Here is a 17,336-nt window from a genome sequence, read left to right on the forward strand (position 1 = left end):
AAAGGCAGAGGTGCCTTGGAAATGCCTCCAAGGGCAATTTCTGAGGTGAAATTCAGTACAAAAGTGAGGTGCAGTTATTAAGCTTAGGTTATGGGTGTGAGGGACGATCAGTGATGCTATGTCTGCTTAATTTGATACAGGCACGATGAGAGCAGGTGCTTGGAACCTGGAATAAGGTTATTAACAAATCTGATGTGCGTGTTAATGACTGAAATAATATTATCGGCAGTGGTGGCAGACCTTTTAGTACCAATGCCCTTCAGTCACTGCCATTGGGCAGCATCCTGAGGGAAAGGCCACAAGGCTGGGCACGTTATGAGGTTACGAGCACAGGCTTTAGGCCCACGGTCTTCTCAGAAGGCTGCAAACCAGAGCAGGGCCACTGAGGGCTCTGGCAGGACACAGGCAGGGGTGGACAGTGTAGGGGTGCCCCGCAGGTCTTGGTGACTTCATGGAGGGGCTCGTTGGGTGCAGGGGGCTCCTGACCCCCAGGCAGGGCTGTGGCAGCCCTCTGTCCCCGCAGGAACCTCACATTTCTTCTGTGCATTGCTGGCAGCCGCAAGCTGCAGGTGCAGGAAAAACAGACACGGACAGAGCCAGGCTCTGGGAAACGGTGAATTCTGCGGGGAGAAGAAAAACAGTAATATAAAAATATAATAATAATTAAAAAAAATAAAAATCCGGGATTTTTTTTTTTTTTCAAAACGCCCAACTCCCCAGCGTGCTGCAGAGTTGCCATGGCCCAGGCTCTGTGTGTGCGTGTGTGTGTGTGCGTGTGCCAGTGGAGGTGCCAAGCCGGAGTGGGAGCGCGTTTGCGTGCCGGGGGGGCTGCGGCGGGGGGGAAACCGGGGCGGCCCCGGGGTCTGCGCCTTCACCCCGCACCCCCGCGGGTGGGCAGCGGCCACCGAGCCCCCTCCCGGCTCCCACTCGCGACCGAGGCCAGGTCCCCCCCCCGGGGCCGCTGTGCTCTGCCCCCGCACCCCGTTTTCCCCGGGTTTGGGGCGGGGGGGTCCGGCCCCGCATCCCGTCCCTCTGCCCCCCGGGAATGCGGCACTAACCCCCTCCCGCCCCGGCTCGGCACCGCTCCCCTCCCTCCTCCTCCTCTAGCATTTTGGGGGGGGGCTTTTTCCCCTTCGGTGTTTTCTGCCGGAGCATCCTCATCCTATTTTTTTTTTTCTCCTTGGGGGGGAGGGAGGTGTGCAGCGAGGGCCCCCCCCCCTGCGCCTGAGAGGTGCCGTTCCTCCTCCCGGAGCGGAGAAGAAGGCTTTTTTTTTTGGAGGGGGGGGGAGGATGAGGAAGAGCAGCCGGGAGGCAGAGGCAGGTCCCGCTCCCCTGCTGCTGCCGCCGGGGAGAGGAGGAAGAGGGCGGTGGGGAGTGCGTGTGTGCGTGTGTTTGGGGGGGTTATTTATTTATTTCTCGCTCCTGGTGGTTGCAGCTGGCAGACCTGGGAAGGAGTAGGCGCCATTGCCAGAAGGATTATTGCCAGGGGAAGGGGGGGGGGGGGGGGGGTGAAGAGAGGAGACCCCGAGGCTCCCGGGGAAGCAGAGAGGCGTTTCTTTTCCTCCCGCCTCGGCTCCTGCCGCCGGGGGATGCGCCCGGGCTGAGAGGGGCTCGGCTCCCTCCCGACGCTCAGCCCTCCTCCTCATCCTCCTCCTCCTCCTTCTCCTCCTCCTCCTCCTCCCCCCCATCCAGCAGCATGCATCCCTCTCCGCGGAGACCGGCCGCTGCCACCTCCAACCCTGCCATGCTCCTGCTGCTCCTGTGCCTGGGCTGGGCTCCGCCGGGCTGGGGCTGGCCGCGGGGCAGCTCCCGGGGGGCTGCCGGGCTGCCCCCCAACGCCACCACGCCGATCTCCATCATGGGCTTGATGCCCCTCAGCCAGTCCGAGGAGGACCAGAAGAGCAAGATCGGCCGGGGGGTGCTGCCCGCCGTGCAGCTGGCCATGGATCAGATCCGCAACGAGTCCCTGCTCAACCCCTATTTCTTGGACCTGCGCCTCTACGACACGGAGGTAGGGACCGACGCCCAGGGCCGGGGCGCTGCGGGCGCAAGGGCAGCGCGGACACGGGGGGGCCGGGGCTGGGGGGAGAGGGATGCCCGGCCGGCCGGCGGGCCCTATCCTGAGAGGCTCCCCTGACACCCCCCCGAGGTGCCCGGACACCCGCCTGCCAGCCCCCCCAGCAACAGATGCACGCCGGCCGCTTCCCTTGCCGGGTTTATTTTTTTAGGGGGGAAAACCGGGCTGGAGTCGTCCCTGCAGCCCGGGCTGGAAGCAGGGCTCCTAAGCTGGGGGGGATCCCCAATGCTCCGGGAGCCCCCCGGGGCCGGGTGGAGGAGCTCGGAGGAAAGAGTTAAATCTGCGGTGCCTCTGCCCGGCCCCGGAGCGCTGCCCCCGGCCCGGCCCGGCCCGGTTCGGCTCGACCCCGAGCTTTCTCCCTTCCCTTTCCCCGAGGATGCTCGGCGAAGTTGGGTCCCGGCGGCAGCCCCCCCCAGGAGCCAGCCGCGATGGGTTCGGGTCACAACTTCGGGAGCCGTGCGCTGGCTGAGAGAGGCTCGGGCCCCTCCTGAAGATGGCACTCGCCTCGCGTGGATCGCCGCAGCTCCTTTTCCAGCACAACCCCCGGCAGAGCGAGGGGATGCTGAAAAAAAAAAGGAAAGAAAAAAACCCTAAACCCTCCCGGGTGACATTTAAGGCAGCCCCCGTCTCTTCTCCTCTCCGGCTCTGGGAAGCCAAGGGGAGCGCGGCTCTGTCGGGATGCGCTGCGCCGTGGCAGGGTCCCCGTCCCCCAAAACCTCAGGCAAATCGCTCGTTTTGGGGTGGCAGCGCTTGGTTTGTCGGGGTACAGCTTCAGGTACCTTGGGGCAGAGAGAGGCGCGGAGGGCAGCATCGCTGGAGATGTCGTTCAGGAGGAAGCGTGGTGCCACCGTGTTTCGTTGTGCCCAACGGGAATACAGGCAGGATCAGCCCCGAGGAGTCGTTTGTGTCCTTAAAAAATGAATCCCGGGGAACTCTGCAATCATAATGAAAAGAATTATGGGGGATTTTCTGAATGACATTACCTGTTTCATAAAGTGAGGCACTGGCTGGGGAAAAAAAAAAAATCACAGTTCTCCTAATCCTGTTTTCATTACATTATTCTATTTAGCTCCATCCCTTGGATGGAATTGTTACAGAAATAACACATGCAGGGGAAGCAGATTCTTCCTCGGCAACATCTTCCCTCTTCATCCAGAAACGCTGTAATCAATAAGGTGCCGCGCTTTATTGCAGTCCAAACATTTTGAAGTTGTTAATACAGATTTGGGGTTCTGAAGAAGCTACTTGGCACTAAAATATTCAGAAAAAGAAAGCATGCCCTATTTGTTCTGGAATGAGTATCAGTTTCTTAAAAAACTGCATTTTTTTTTTTACTGTTTTGTACTCTAGGGACATAAAGAATCAGGATCATGTTGCCAGCTCGCTGGGTAGCCTTGAATGCTTTTAAAGCAATTAATAAATGGATGGTTATGGAATGCTAAGTCGGGTGAACATATATATTTGGAGAGCAGTTGGATCATTATTGCATGCTTAACAGTGACAAGTAAATAACTTAGCGTTCCTAAGGAGCGCTAGATTGACTGCACCAAAACGGAGCAGGCTAATGGCTGGAATAGCCATTAAATATGTAGTGGCAGTGCAAACTTTTTCACTCCATTCAGACATTATCTTATTTCTTCTGGGCACTTACGGGAAGCAGAAGGGTAGATCGCTCCTTGCGCCCGCTTGGTGCTCAGCCTCTTTCCTGAGGTTGCCAATAAATAGATCCGCCTGACGGGCCTGGATCCTTGTCCTTACATAATCACAGACCGGGGAGACGTTCTCCCTTTCAGGACTTTGCAGATGCTCGTGACATTGTCAGCTCTTGAAAAGAGAGTGTGAAACCTTGAACACCCGGGCTTTTTGAACGGCTCAAGAAAATAATTGTAATATGTCTGTAGTGCTTCGGAAATGTATGGCAGTGATTCAGAAACTCCCTCAGAGAGTTCCAAAATCACCCACTGCTACGAACTGATGTTTGTGTGGCAGATTTGCATAATACTTTAATAAAAAGGGCATGAAAAATAATTGTAGAAATACTATGAAAATGAATAAATTGGATACTTTTTATTATTATTTATGTAGTTTTCTGGCAAAGTTGAAGTGAACGTTGTTTGCTTGATATCTCTGACTTGTGCAATAGAGCATAAGAATGCCCTTGCTTTCTGACCAACCATCTGAAGAATTGCAGTGGGCTTTCTAAGTTGGGCTGTTTTTTTCTCAGTACATGAACTCGCTGCCCTTTGAGCACACAAGCAGCAGCCTTGGTGTTTATCAACACGTTTAAGCTGAATTAAGCATATAGTTCCTTACAGTCCTTTACATACCTCTCAACCAGCTGTGATTCTATGAATTGTACCTTTGACACAAAATCTAACCACGGGTCACAGAAAGTGCATGCATATGCAGAGGCTGCTGGCTTGAGTGCTGTTGTTGATGGTTAAATATGTTTGGAGTGTGACCCTGATTCATGTCAGTGAACCCCCTTTTGCTAGCCCATGGGCGCATCTTTATTTGTTTGGACCTTCCTGCCTAGGTTCGGTGAATAAAATACAGCTCGGGTATAGGTGTTTGCAAAGGCCAGTCTAGGTTAGTGACTTAAGGTAGTCCCGGAGTTCGTTTCAATGAGAACAGGAGCAAACTCGAGATGAGACTCTTGGACACAGTGCCATAATTAGGTTATTTTAGAAACAAGGGTGATCATCTGTAAGGAGTCTTATCCAAAGCCCATTGAAAGTAAAGGCAATAATTCACTGATCCCAATGGCCTTTGGACCAGGTCCTGGAAATAAAGGGCACTTGGTAGTTTATGATGTTGGATCAATAACTGTGATATTTCTTCTTTTTCCTGTCCCTGTGATCATAACATCAGTTTGCTGAAAATGCAAATAAAAATCCATTGTAGAGCAGTGAAATAAGCTCTATACATGCTTGATGCAGTTCTCAACTTCATGTAAATCAGGAAAGATGATAATTACTTAAGCATCCTGGCACACATCTGTTGGAGGAAAAAAAGCACAATAACCCTAAAATAAGGAGCTAAGCAGTCTAATAGAGAACGTTATGAATTTCAACAGTATTTAATTTGCATCAGGCAAAAACTGACCATGCAGAAAGTAGAGGAAGAGGCATAGTGGAAGAAGACAAGGGCTTTAATGGAAGTTGGATATCTGCCCTTCCGCATCTGGACATCTTCCCTTGAATATGGAATATATTTCCTGACTTCTTTTAGGATTGATGCTGCAAATGTTGCACAGAGAGGCTGAATTTGTTTTGAATCTAAAGCTGTGAATGCAGGTTAGGAGTCTGTCATTTGTTTGGGAAGATCAAAGGGAGTCTTGACTAGCTGAAAAAAAAAATCTTCCAGAACTAAGTGGGGTATATTATCACAAAGAGAGAAGAAAACTCATGTTATGGTGGTGAGATTATTTCATTTTCTCTAATAACTGCAAATAACTTGTAGTAATCCTGATGTAATCTCATCTTTATATAATAATAACATACTCTAATACCTTTAAAGAGCAAGCTGGCATAGAAGGGTGGGGTCGGAAACATACACAGGACTCCACAAAATCTTATAAGGGAAATGTGAACTTCTTGACATTTAATACATGTTTGCCTTCTTCTATTCTGTAATTAAATAGAAAGTGCCCTGCCTAATTTACCTGACAAGAAGTTACAATCTAGGTATGTTATAAATATGCTTTCTCTTTATTTTCCTCTTTTACTAAGAAAATCTCAGTGTTCTTCAGCAACCCCCCCCCCCCTTTAGGTTTAAGAAAGTTGTATGTCTATACACCGGTCTGGGTTACTCCTACCAGCTAATCTACATTAAAAAAGGCCTTTGGCATTCAAATAAAGGCATTTTTTTTTGCAGAAAGTCCAGTCATGACTGGTGATGGCAAGGTCTACTCATGTCTTGTTTCTGCAAACTAGAATCAGTAACTTATGAAGGACAGTGAACATATTCTAGAAACAAGAGAGATGGTTTGTGTCCGTGGTGCAAAATAAGGGATCCTCCCAGGAGCATGGAAGAGAGGGAGCTGGTTCAGGGGTTGGTCCTCAGAGGCTGGTCAGGGGTTGTCCTCAGAGGAGGACAAGCAGCTCCTGGCTGCCATCTGACCAGCTCTGCCCCAAGAGAATGGAGCACGAACAAGTCCCCCGAGAGAAATGGGCATGGTGTGCTGGCTAGGCTCTCCGTCTCAGGAGGCACAGGTTGGAGACAGCTGCTGGATTTGTGCAGGGAAGCATGGTACATCAGAGCCAAGCCAGGATACTTGTTCCTGTATCATCAGATGATCTTGTGCCTGCTTGAAGTAGAGGGGTAATTTCTTACCTTTAAATATCACCAAGTACTTAATGCGTTCTGACATATGCAAAGAGATTAGACATTAAGCTGACGACACACTTGTGTTGTCAAAGGCATTTGTATATTACAAAATGAATGTATATTATAAAACAGACAGCACCCCCTCTGACTTCCATGCGATATGGCTCCACTTGAGGCTTATAACCTCTTTTTGCCTTTGAGTTTTATAAACTTGGAGGGAATCATCTAAAAGTTAAGCATTTATGTTAATTCTGTGCTGGCTTTTCCACTGATGCTAAGATGTGGGTGGGGAGAGGAGAGAAATCATGTATTCACGGCACCCACTCCTCTGGGTGTGGATCTCAGACCTGCAGAATGTATATCCTCTAAATATCTCTGCAAAGAGATTAAAGCCAATGTATTATTTTTTCTGGCATATGTCTTGCAATTTCATCTATAACTTATCCTATGCACACTGCAAAACACACTGTTATGGGATCTTTTGCTTCAAATGCCAAACACACTCTGTCAGCATGGAAAAATTATTTTTTAGTAAATCCAGGAAGGAGTTTCCTTTTACATTTGCAGAAAGAGGGGGAAGACCCTATCCTCTGAAATGGTTACCAGCTGAAGCAAATTACTCAGGTTTGTGGAAAAGATGGGGTGTAATATCTTGGCGATAACTGTGAAGAAAATATTTGTGGTAGGAAAAGGGAGAGGAAGGAGCTAGAAGACAGACATTTAATGATGGCATTCACGTCAAAAGTTGTAGTGTAATATGTGCATTGTTTTAATTGAACACGTGCAACTATTTGAGAAGACAACAAATAGAATCACATGTCAAGGCATCTCCGATCAGGCATCAGATCAGCAGCTCACATTATTGATGTAAGCACAGTGATGTATGCCTTTGTGTCTCGAGCCTTGTTCTTTGCTTTGAATTTAATTGTTTTATGGAAATTTTCATGGCATATAGCAGAACAGCAATACATTTGAGGAAACAGCAGAAGCTGGGAACCAACCAATTCTTTCATGACACTCAAGCGGAGGCCATTGCCACCACAGAAAGAAAGAATTTTTCTTAGGAAGGTTTGAGCCATTACATACAGAATTCTGGCTCAGGTGACAAATGGTGGAAGAGAGGAAAACAACTGTGATCCATTGTGGCTCAGCTAACTTTTGGGAGCAGCTGGGGCAAGCAGAGAAGTACACTGAGGTCGGTCAGCACTGATGTGACTCAGTCCTGCAGAGATGTGTGTTGGTATCTCTCAGCCCCATACATTGCCAGAGCTCCATTTCAAGCAGAGAAGGGTGCAGTACAGATACATCACTTTTTTTTTTTTTTTTTTTTTAATTTGTTTTTGTGCTAGAGATCATGGAACTAAGCCTGAAGCCTTTGAGGAGCCAGTCACATTGTTGTCTGATTTGTGGGTCTACCCGAGCTAAAAATTATATTTTTAGTTCTTTCCTTGTCCCCCGGTTCTGGCATTTATATACCAGTAGCCTGACTCCTGAAGCAAGCTGGTTCAGCCACAATATCACTCTGACTTAAACAAAGTGCCCCTAAGAATAGCTGAAATATATCTCCAGTCATATGGTGTTTCCCCTTGCCATGCTGCTTATGCTTGAGGGATGACAGAGCCTTTTCTGCTAGCCAGGGGTGCCTCTCTTTGCAGAGGATTTTGCTATGGGTAACATCTGCTGGATATGGGGGCTGTTTTATGCTGCCTGCTGCATGGAAACGGCAAACACCAAACTCTGTTCTTTCAGATTTATTTTTTTTCTTCTGTTGGAATAACCGTGTAATCTCATCGCCAAGTCAGTGATTGATGTCCAATTTCCATGTCGTTAGCTTTTCATTATCATAAGACTTCAGCTCTGACAATTTTATCCATAGCATTTTCCAAATAAGTATTCCCGAGTGTGAAAATGAAAGCTAACAGATTAAAGGTAAATATCCATCTGAAAATAAGTCACAAAGATCTTAGAATATAAGGGCTAATTTAGCAGGGCTGTCCAAATTGTTTTACTGAGACTCCTGAGACATGAAGGCCCAGATAATGGACTAATTGCTTGAAAGTGAGCAAAGTGAGGGATAGGATTAGAAAACTTAGGTTTCCTGCTATGGCCATGGTACTTCTCTTAAATAATTAACGTGTTCTAAGATCAGAGGACCATTAGGATTAGCCAGCAATTACAATATAGGCCATATATTTCACCTGGGGATCTCTGCCTGTTCCACTATAAGCTAGCATGAGCAAGCCCTCCAGTCATGTCTTCAGGTTTCCCCAAATCCTCCCCACAAAACTCTTCTCTGTGATTTGCATGAAATCCCCTTAAAGGTGTGTTGCTATTTCCAGCTTACGCTCTGCTGATCATCTTCCTTTCTGTGGATGTGAAGACCATTTTGCCACTATTGCCACTCGAGGAGCTGATGATGTTATCTAGGTTATTTTCAGAAACTTTTTTTTTCCCTTTCTTTTGATTAAAGAATCACTAGCACATGTCTTTAAAAGAAGATATTTGTTCGATCTGTTTCCTTCAAGCAGCTATGCATTTTGATTTTGATACCCCTTATCTAAGACTGGCCTCAGTCTCTGCTGCAGCTTCAATGACCTCCAGAATTACACAAAGATACAGACACACAATAGGTGTCCAAGTAACCATTTTACATCCAAAACCTCCAGGGAAAAGTAGTAAGAGGCCCCTTTTGGGTTGTTAATTAACTTCCTTTCCACTGTTTACTGCTCCTGCTTTCCCGGGTAATTTAATGTTTTTCTAGCAAAGAACACATATCTTTCTTTACAATTGTTATTCAATATAAAGTGACAGCTTTTGACAGATTAACACTTAGTATGGTAAATAACATAGCCTGTAATGTTTTTTAAGAATTGTGATTTTCAGACAATCATTCCTGTGTATCTTAACAGCATCATATAGAAATACTTCAATATACATGTATAGTATAAAAACATTAAGCTCTGGGCTCTTTCATATCTCTTGTAAGTTCTATAAAAGCACCTTGAGTTTTGCTTTTCCCTCACCTCTGTGAATTTGGAGAGCTCAGAGTATCAATAATTTACTGGAGGTTGACTGAGGGAGAGCCCGCTTCTTCTTTTTTCTCTTCCACTTTCTCCCTTTCTAAAAATTGTAGGCAGGACTGAATTCCATGATGTTGGTGACAGTCTAGTCTGGAGGGATGTACTGGTGGCAGGAAGACTTTATGTGATATAGTAAAATAAATTAAATAGTAATAGCTACCGCTACATAAAGAAAGCAATATAAAGACATTTTACATTCCAGATCTTTAAACTTAGACAGGCTTCCCTCCTCTCATCATTTCTTCTTGTAGAGAATGCTGATGGTATCAGCTCCAGATCACTTTTTTTTTTTTTCTTTTTTTCTTTTTAAGTTTCAAGTTAGGTCCCTGAACTGAACTGAAGATTGGCTTTCCAAAAGCACAGAGTGATTTTCAGTTCCTGTCAACATCAGTGGGATGCTCAGCACTTTAACACGCCAGCCCACCTATGAAAATGCAATGTGCTTCTATGAGAAAGAGAGCTAGAATTGCCACATTTAATTAAGAACAAAGGCATTCATAGTTCCTGGCTTTAAACTTTCAGATTGCCTGGTGAAATAAAATGCTAGTTTTGTTCAGCCTTTGGGATACAGCTCCTTTCAGGATTGATGTCAATATTATTGGAGTTAAATATCCTTCAGGATTATATTATTTCATCTCAAAGATTGTAGAGAAAATGTACAATGCAAGGTACAGGTATTTTTAAAAATCAGACATTGTTTAAAAAACAGCCATTTTGGTAACCAACACATATCTACCAGATTTTTGCTGCCTATGGAAATGGCTCACTTGACCTTGGCAAAGGTTATCTCATTTAAAGGGGACTGTTAACTGAAGGGTAGAGAAAAGGTTTTCCTTGACCGGTGAGTTCAAAACTTTGGTATTACTAGAAATCATTTTTCCATTCTAGATTATTATACAGCAAGGTACAGATTAAGGCCCCCCTGAGCATTAAGCTAGATAGACGGAGCTGCCTCATTTTTTTCAGCCTTTTGTGTACTCCAGTGGCTTTCTTCTGAAGCTTTTACAGTTTGTCATCTTCATTCTCAAAGTGCTACCACTAGAATTTGATGGATTACTTGAGGAATAATCTCACTGATGCGGTATATACTAGTAATATTATCTGTTTTCTTCAAGCCTGCTGTTGAGCACGAAGGAAATGAATCTGATCTGTGTGCCGCAATGCTGGGGAAGGGGAAAAGGAGCTGAGCTGAGATTTTCAGGCTACACGGGAGAAGCAAGACACTATGGTTTGCGGCACGAACAATTTTCATTTGCCTCCTTCAGAGGAAATCTGGCTAGCTACAAGCAAATTTGGTCAGTCCTGGTTGGGTAGCAGAAAGCAGATACCCTGATCATTCGGGTAACGCTGTGGGAGGTAAATAGCTCTAGCTAAACAGCCGGCTACTTGAAAAGCTGAGACACACTAGAGCAGATAATGGTGCCTCGATATTGGAGCTGCTCTTGGCACAGGTGGAGGCTTGGTCTTGATGTGAGAACAGGAATTGCCATCCAAAATAAATTGTAATGGATTCCAATGCATTACTGAGGTTTCTCGGGATATGTGAATGCTCCGTACTCTAATTACACTGAGCGATTAAGCAGCAAGATGGGAGACACAGGGGACAAGAGGGGTGAATGATAACCTACTTTGAAAAAACTAACATTTGAGACTGGGATTAGAATATCCTATAAATGTTAATGGGTGTTACTCAGGGGGGATGAAGTTTTGTGTGGGAGGAATGAGGTGACATATAGCTTGAATATATAGCCAGCCTTAAATGCAGTTAACGTAGTGTACAGTCAACCTTTTACAGGAACCAATAATTCTTACACTGATTTATGGTTCAGAAATACTGATCAGGAGATCGAGAACTCAGTTTAAAATGCTATAAAGACAGAGGATAATGTGGTAAAAAAGGCAACACATAAAAGATTTCCCCTTTTGCCTTTGAAATACATTGGCTACAGGCAAGGCATTTATGCTATTTTTTTATTATTATTTTTTTTAAGTTCTCAGGGACTGTGCTCCTACAAGGGGGCATGGTTTCCTCCTACAGTTTCCCTCTCTGAAAATTACTCAGCTTGTCTGTGCAGATGTCACAATGGAGATGCCAACAGTGAGTCATCTAGTCACCAGTTGTGTCCTAAGGCTTTAAGCTAGCTCTTGAAAAAAGTGGTCCTTACTGTGCTGAAGAACAAGTATCTACCTTTGGTAAAGTCCCCCAGAATAGCAGGGAAGGCAAGGTGTAAAATGAAATTGCCTTAATTTTCTGACATTGAAATCAAATTTTAAAATGATTAGCATTTCAAATAATTGGGAAAATTCAGCTTCAAATTTGAGAACTGCATGCAAGATGCATTTAATTGATTTAGCAGATCAGCATTTCACAATTGCTATGTTTCATAGCATATTCTGAGGGTGTTAAAGATAGTTTCTTAATTAAATTTTCTCAAAGGTATGACAAGGACATTAAAATGTGCTTTTATAGGTATTAAACCTTGGGAGATGTTATTCTGAGACTGAAAATGATATCTGTATGATCAATCATATATATGGCAAATATGATTAGTTATTTCATCAAAATGAAAACATATGGACATGTTTCATCAAATATCATGGGATTAATTAGCAATAAGTATACTGTATAAGAAAACTGTATAAGAAATATTCATCTGGTTAGAGAGCTAAGTGCTTCTCTCAGGAAGCAAATTATAAGGAAGCAAGTAACATGAGGCTGCACTTGTCCATTATCTTGTTGGTTCCTTTGCCAGTTATGGGTTAAATGCAGCATTGCTAAGGAGGCCCAAATGTAGCACAAGGAGAACAAAACAAAACAAAAAACCACTCATCTAGATTGAAGCCACTTACATACATATAAAGCGAGGTGATGCTCCCTAAAATGCATGCTCTTAAAATTTATGTCCATCCATATGTTGCTGAAAATGGCTTCATAGCCTCTGATACACCATTTCTCTCTCATGAATTTAAATCCATCAGCAGGGGTGACAGGGGTTGAACAAGATGTGCCAGCAGATTCACGTTTTGAACACAGAAGAGGATATTCAAACCACATTTTTTTGTTGCCTATATATGAGCCAAAGCTGAGACCTCATGCAGCCCCATGTTCCCTGCTGAGTTGGTGAAAAGCTTTTAGGCATAGGAGGAGAGCAGTTCAGAGCACCTTAACTGTTGAGGTTTGGCAGCCTAAGTGTCCTGCTTTCCTCTCTCCTGGTGTAGTCAATATTGAAATAATGCTGGTAAGGGAGGCTGGTCCAAAGACTATTCACCAACAAAATCCTATTTAAGCCTCTAAGAAAGGTATTAAATGGGATTTAAGCAACATCTTGGCCTACATTGGCCCTCTGCTCAGGGAAGAATTTCATCCTGAGTTTAAAAAAATGCTTAAAAGATATATTTTCAATAATCATGTTATGGATTCATAAGAATAAGGAATAGAAAATACCAATCAAGCCATGGCATTAAATTATTGCTACGTAGGACTGCACTTCCAGAGTGTGCCTCCTACTTAGTCTTGTGCCCAGCTAACGTGTTAAATTTCTGTCTAGGGGATTCCCCTAATGAATTCTGACCCGGCTGCATTTCATTTGGACATTGCCTTGCACAGGAAGAACAGCAGTATTTCCTTCCCCACACGAAGGGCTCAGTATATCCTTGTGCCTCTAGGCAGTGGTGATGAAGACGAGCGAGGGATGTATGTCAGGTATTGGTATGTCACCTTGTGTTTGTGCCTGAGAATTCATGGAGAGCACTAATAATAATTGGCTGGGCTCCTTTCTTGCCCACCCAGTTGCACGAGTGAGCTGGCAGAAGAGACACTGCGGACAGTTAGCAATAAATTGAGCGTATCTCCTGCTTGGGGCTAGTCCCTGGGCCCAAGGCAGACATTTATTGCCTCTTTATTCTATATTATTTTGCTCTTTTTGCTTTTATTTATCTGTGTATTTCCTTGCCCTTATGTCAAACGGTTTATAGATTGTAATTATAAATTAGAATGCTTATAATTAGACTTCACTGGGAGTTTTTCTCTTGAAGCTCTTTGGTTGTATGTCAGTTTCAAAAGAATTTATTGACCTGAAAATGTTTTGAAACACTGTGTTTTGAAAATTTAAAATAAAAAAACCTTACTTTCTGCATCAAACTAGTACTTTGTTTTGAAATGTCAACTATTCATGAAATAAATTGCCAGGCTCTGAACATATTATTTCAAATTTGATTTGTATCAAATCAAACTTCTGCCTATGAGCCCTTCCATTTGTTTTTCTTTCAGATTATTGAGTCATGAAAACCTTTGAGGTTTTGGGTTTCCATCCCAGCTTGGCACAGGGCATTTCTTTTGAAATCTTGCATTTCCACAAGATGGCAAAACAATTTGCTATTCAGCTGTGTGTATAATGAGACTGCCCAGAAAATCGGAGCTTTTTTCTCCTTGGATAAACAAGCATCTCTCAGGCCAGATGTTCCTCCCCTCCCCATCTGTGGGCTTGGTGCTTGCATTCCCCCCCTTGCCTGTGCCAGCATCCCAGTAAGTGTGGGGTCTTTCTGGGCATGGGTGGGATGGGGAGATGTGGCTGCTGTCTGTGACTGCTGGATCTCCTGTGTTGTGGTGGTCGTGTATCTCTTCCCTTCTCTCCTGGTGAGTTTAGGTTGTCCTGCAGTAAAGATTTTCTCTGGCAGCACTTCTCTCTTTTCATTCCTGCGCACACAGCACACGCTTCATTCCAGGGCCTGCATTATTACCCGGAAAGCTGCAAATAGAGTGATGAAAGTACTTAGCCAACTAAGACGGCATGTGAAATGCCTGTCCAAAGCTAGGTGAATGTGCACGGGAGAGACAGACCTGAATTCTGTGCACGCTCAAAGCTTTCACTGATCTTAATGAAAAAAGGGTGTTTTTGAGAAAAGCAGAACCAGGCACGGGATATATCGCTTTGAGCTAACGCAGCTTTTGCACTTGGGGGTATATGAAGTATCATCAATACGCAGCACTCTGTATTCTCTCTTCGGTCTGTATGAAGCTGATTGAAAATTTGATATGTGCAAGATGAAACAAGCGGAAGCAATCTTCCTGCCCAGCTGTGTACAGAATGCTGAAAATAGGACTTCAGTGCACAACCATACTGATCAGTCCCTCGAATACCCATTTTCAAAGGAATCATACTAGTTTGTTTATTGATTTGTCACCTATGGATGAGTATTTCTGCTACAGAAATGTTTAAAATGATACGTGTTTAAAATTAGACTTGGCAGAGCAATTTGCCTAGAGATTATTCTTGTGAAGTATTGATTCACAGCACTGCTGTGAGCAGGATTACTGTCCAAATTGGAAAAGCCAGCCGTAGAGAGGTCTTTATCCTTTAATAACAATTAGCTCCTTTCTTAGAGGGCCACAGCTGACTGAAGCACAGGAAAGCTGCAAAATGTCAGGCGACCAGAGAGTCTGAGGCCTGCTGGCTCCTCAGGGATGCGGACTGCAGGGAAAGGACGAAAAAAAAGAAGAAAACACCCAGCAAGATGGTTCTCTGGAACTGGAAAGTAGACATTCTGGTGCTATTGGTGTTACTGGTGGCCAGGTGCTCTGAAGGATTGAATCGCACTCGCCTCTCCCTTCTTGGGCTCACACCCGCCAGCTGCCTGATTGACCGCAGAAACCTGACGGCAGGCGTCCTGCCCGCTGTCCGCCTGGCCCTGCAGCATTTACACAGGCATTCCTGGATGCTGAGGAACTACGAGCTCCAGGTTACCTTCCACGATACGCAGGTAAAAGGGAGCAGGTGTGTAGCTGGCTCCTATCCTGGCCAATCCTCCTCTGCTGAAACACAGTACACGATGGCCTGGAAAAGTCTGGGCAGATAGATGGATGCCTGGCCATGAGAGGGAGCTTGCAGTTCAGCCCTAGGAACTGCTAGGAGCAGGAGTGGAGAGTGTACAGATGGGGTGGGATGGCAAATATGTGGCTCTCTGGGTTAGAGGTAGCCAGGAAGTGTTCCCCAAACCCATGGCTTGCTGAGTTCTGCTCTTCTGCACTGCCTGAGGTGCCTTGTTACTCCTGCCGTCCCTGATGATGGCTCTGTAGGTCACCTTCTTCTCTTCCCACTGCTGTGGTAGCAGGGGAGAGGGCTGCCCTGGCCACAGCCCTGCTTTCTGCTTTGGCAAAATGCTAAGGATGTGCAAGATATAGCGTTTCTGTGGAGGTAGGTATAAATTGTGCTGAGATGATATCTGTTGCGATACTCTCACATCTGAGAAAAGGTGTCTTTTTTTTTTTTAACCTTTTCTTTAGTACCTTTTCTTCTATCTTCTGTTCTATCTTCTGTGCAGAAATTAAATATGGAAAATAAATTCTTAAGGTCTGCCTATTCAGCTGGCCAAAACATCTCTCACGAAATTAAGAGGAAGGATTCCCATAGCAGTGTGATATGGGACTGCCAGCCTGATCTTGAGAGCACTGACCTGAGCTTCTGTCTCCACATCCAAGGTGTGTTGTGGAACAGATGCCCTCAGATGCACACACATGCTTTATACATGTATATGTGTGTATGTTCTCCATATACAGTAGCAAATTGCTTGATATTTTGAAGTTACAAAGCAGCGCATCAAAAATATTTGCTTATCTATAATCCTTTTAACATGAACTACGCTGTTACAATTAAGTTATTAAAATTAGACATTATTACACCAATAACAATTGCACCACGTTATATAATAGGAAGAAGACACTATATGTCTTCTTGTGAGGCTCTAGAAAATTATCCAAGGGAGAAATTCTAATGTAATTTTAATTGTGCATTTCGTTCATAAGCACTTTGTGTAATTTTTGAAGTGCTTCAAAATACAACAAACACGATCCCATATGCTATAAAGTCACTTGAAGATAGCTTCCATGTTCAATAATATAACACAAATGTATCAACTGTATATACTCATTATGATTTTTTTTCTGTTTTGTAAATTACATTTAATACAACTCACTGTTTTATTTATCTGTTTATAAGACCTTATGGGAAATGTAATTATAGATATGCAGTCCTGAAAAATATGTACATCTTAGTTTCTAATGTAAAACTACAAAGATGCACAGTAACAATTCAGCTTAAGTAACTGGAAAGTGTGGATATGAGTGTAGGTGGGCAGCAATTAAAATCTACTGGTATTTACTTGTATACGGTACTTTTAATTCTGTTTCACTGGGACTGGGGAGATGTAGGGGGATGTTTGTTTGTTTTTTTATTGTATTTTCTTAGTTTCTAATTCTAGGAGTAACTCCAAAATATTTTTCACCACATAAGCCTTCAATAAATTTGCATTGCAAAGCTTCAGCTCTGTTGCACTAGCCTCTACAATTCAAACTGAAATATCCAAGGAATGAACTTGTAATTATATTTTTGAATCAACCCCTGGGAAAAAAAAAAAAAAAAAAAAAAAAAAAAGGCATGTCATGATGGCTTGTAAGAGTTTAACAAAAATGTGGGGCATGAAGATTTCTGATATTTCTTACTGGTTCTGAGAGTGTATAGTTTTAAGTACTGATTACAGACAAGCTGCAGAGGTCCTTGGATTTAATCGTCTCTCAGGGGCAGTATGGCTGTGAGAGAGCTGATTCTGTTTATTAATGTTGTGAACCCAGATCTGCCATAAGTGACCTTATACAACCTTCCAATTAACTTTCTTTTAAGTAGAAAAAAGAGGTGCTTGGCTCTTTGGATGTGGGATCCTTCAGGACTGTGACAGATAATTGACTTTTTGGCATAGTTAACTAGGGAGAGAGAAAAGCATCTAGAAATATTTGTGTCACTTATTTTTGAAAAGTAAAAAAAAATAAAGTCATCTAACACATAACGTTGCATAGG

General features: G+C 44.2%; 1 protein-coding gene across 1 annotated transcript in view; it reads left to right on the forward strand.

Annotated features, from left to right (window-relative positions):
• Positions 1-1,696: 1,696 nt before the first annotated feature.
• Positions 1,697-17,336, forward strand: part of GABBR2 (gamma-aminobutyric acid type B receptor subunit 2) — a gene marked incomplete at both ends in the record, with an annotated part of 496,416 nt that continues 480,776 nt past the window's right edge. The window contains one exon of the mRNA XM_082753404.1: positions 1,697-2,011. Coding sequence (XP_082609530.1) covers positions 1,697-2,011 — 315 coding nt within the window. The remainder of the gene's footprint in view (positions 2,012-17,336) is intronic.

Source organism: Aythya marila (genome assembly GCF_965140915.1).
Source record: "Aythya marila genome assembly, chromosome: 2".
In the NCBI taxonomy this organism is placed as follows: Eukaryota; Metazoa; Chordata; class Aves; order Anseriformes; family Anatidae; genus Aythya; species Aythya marila.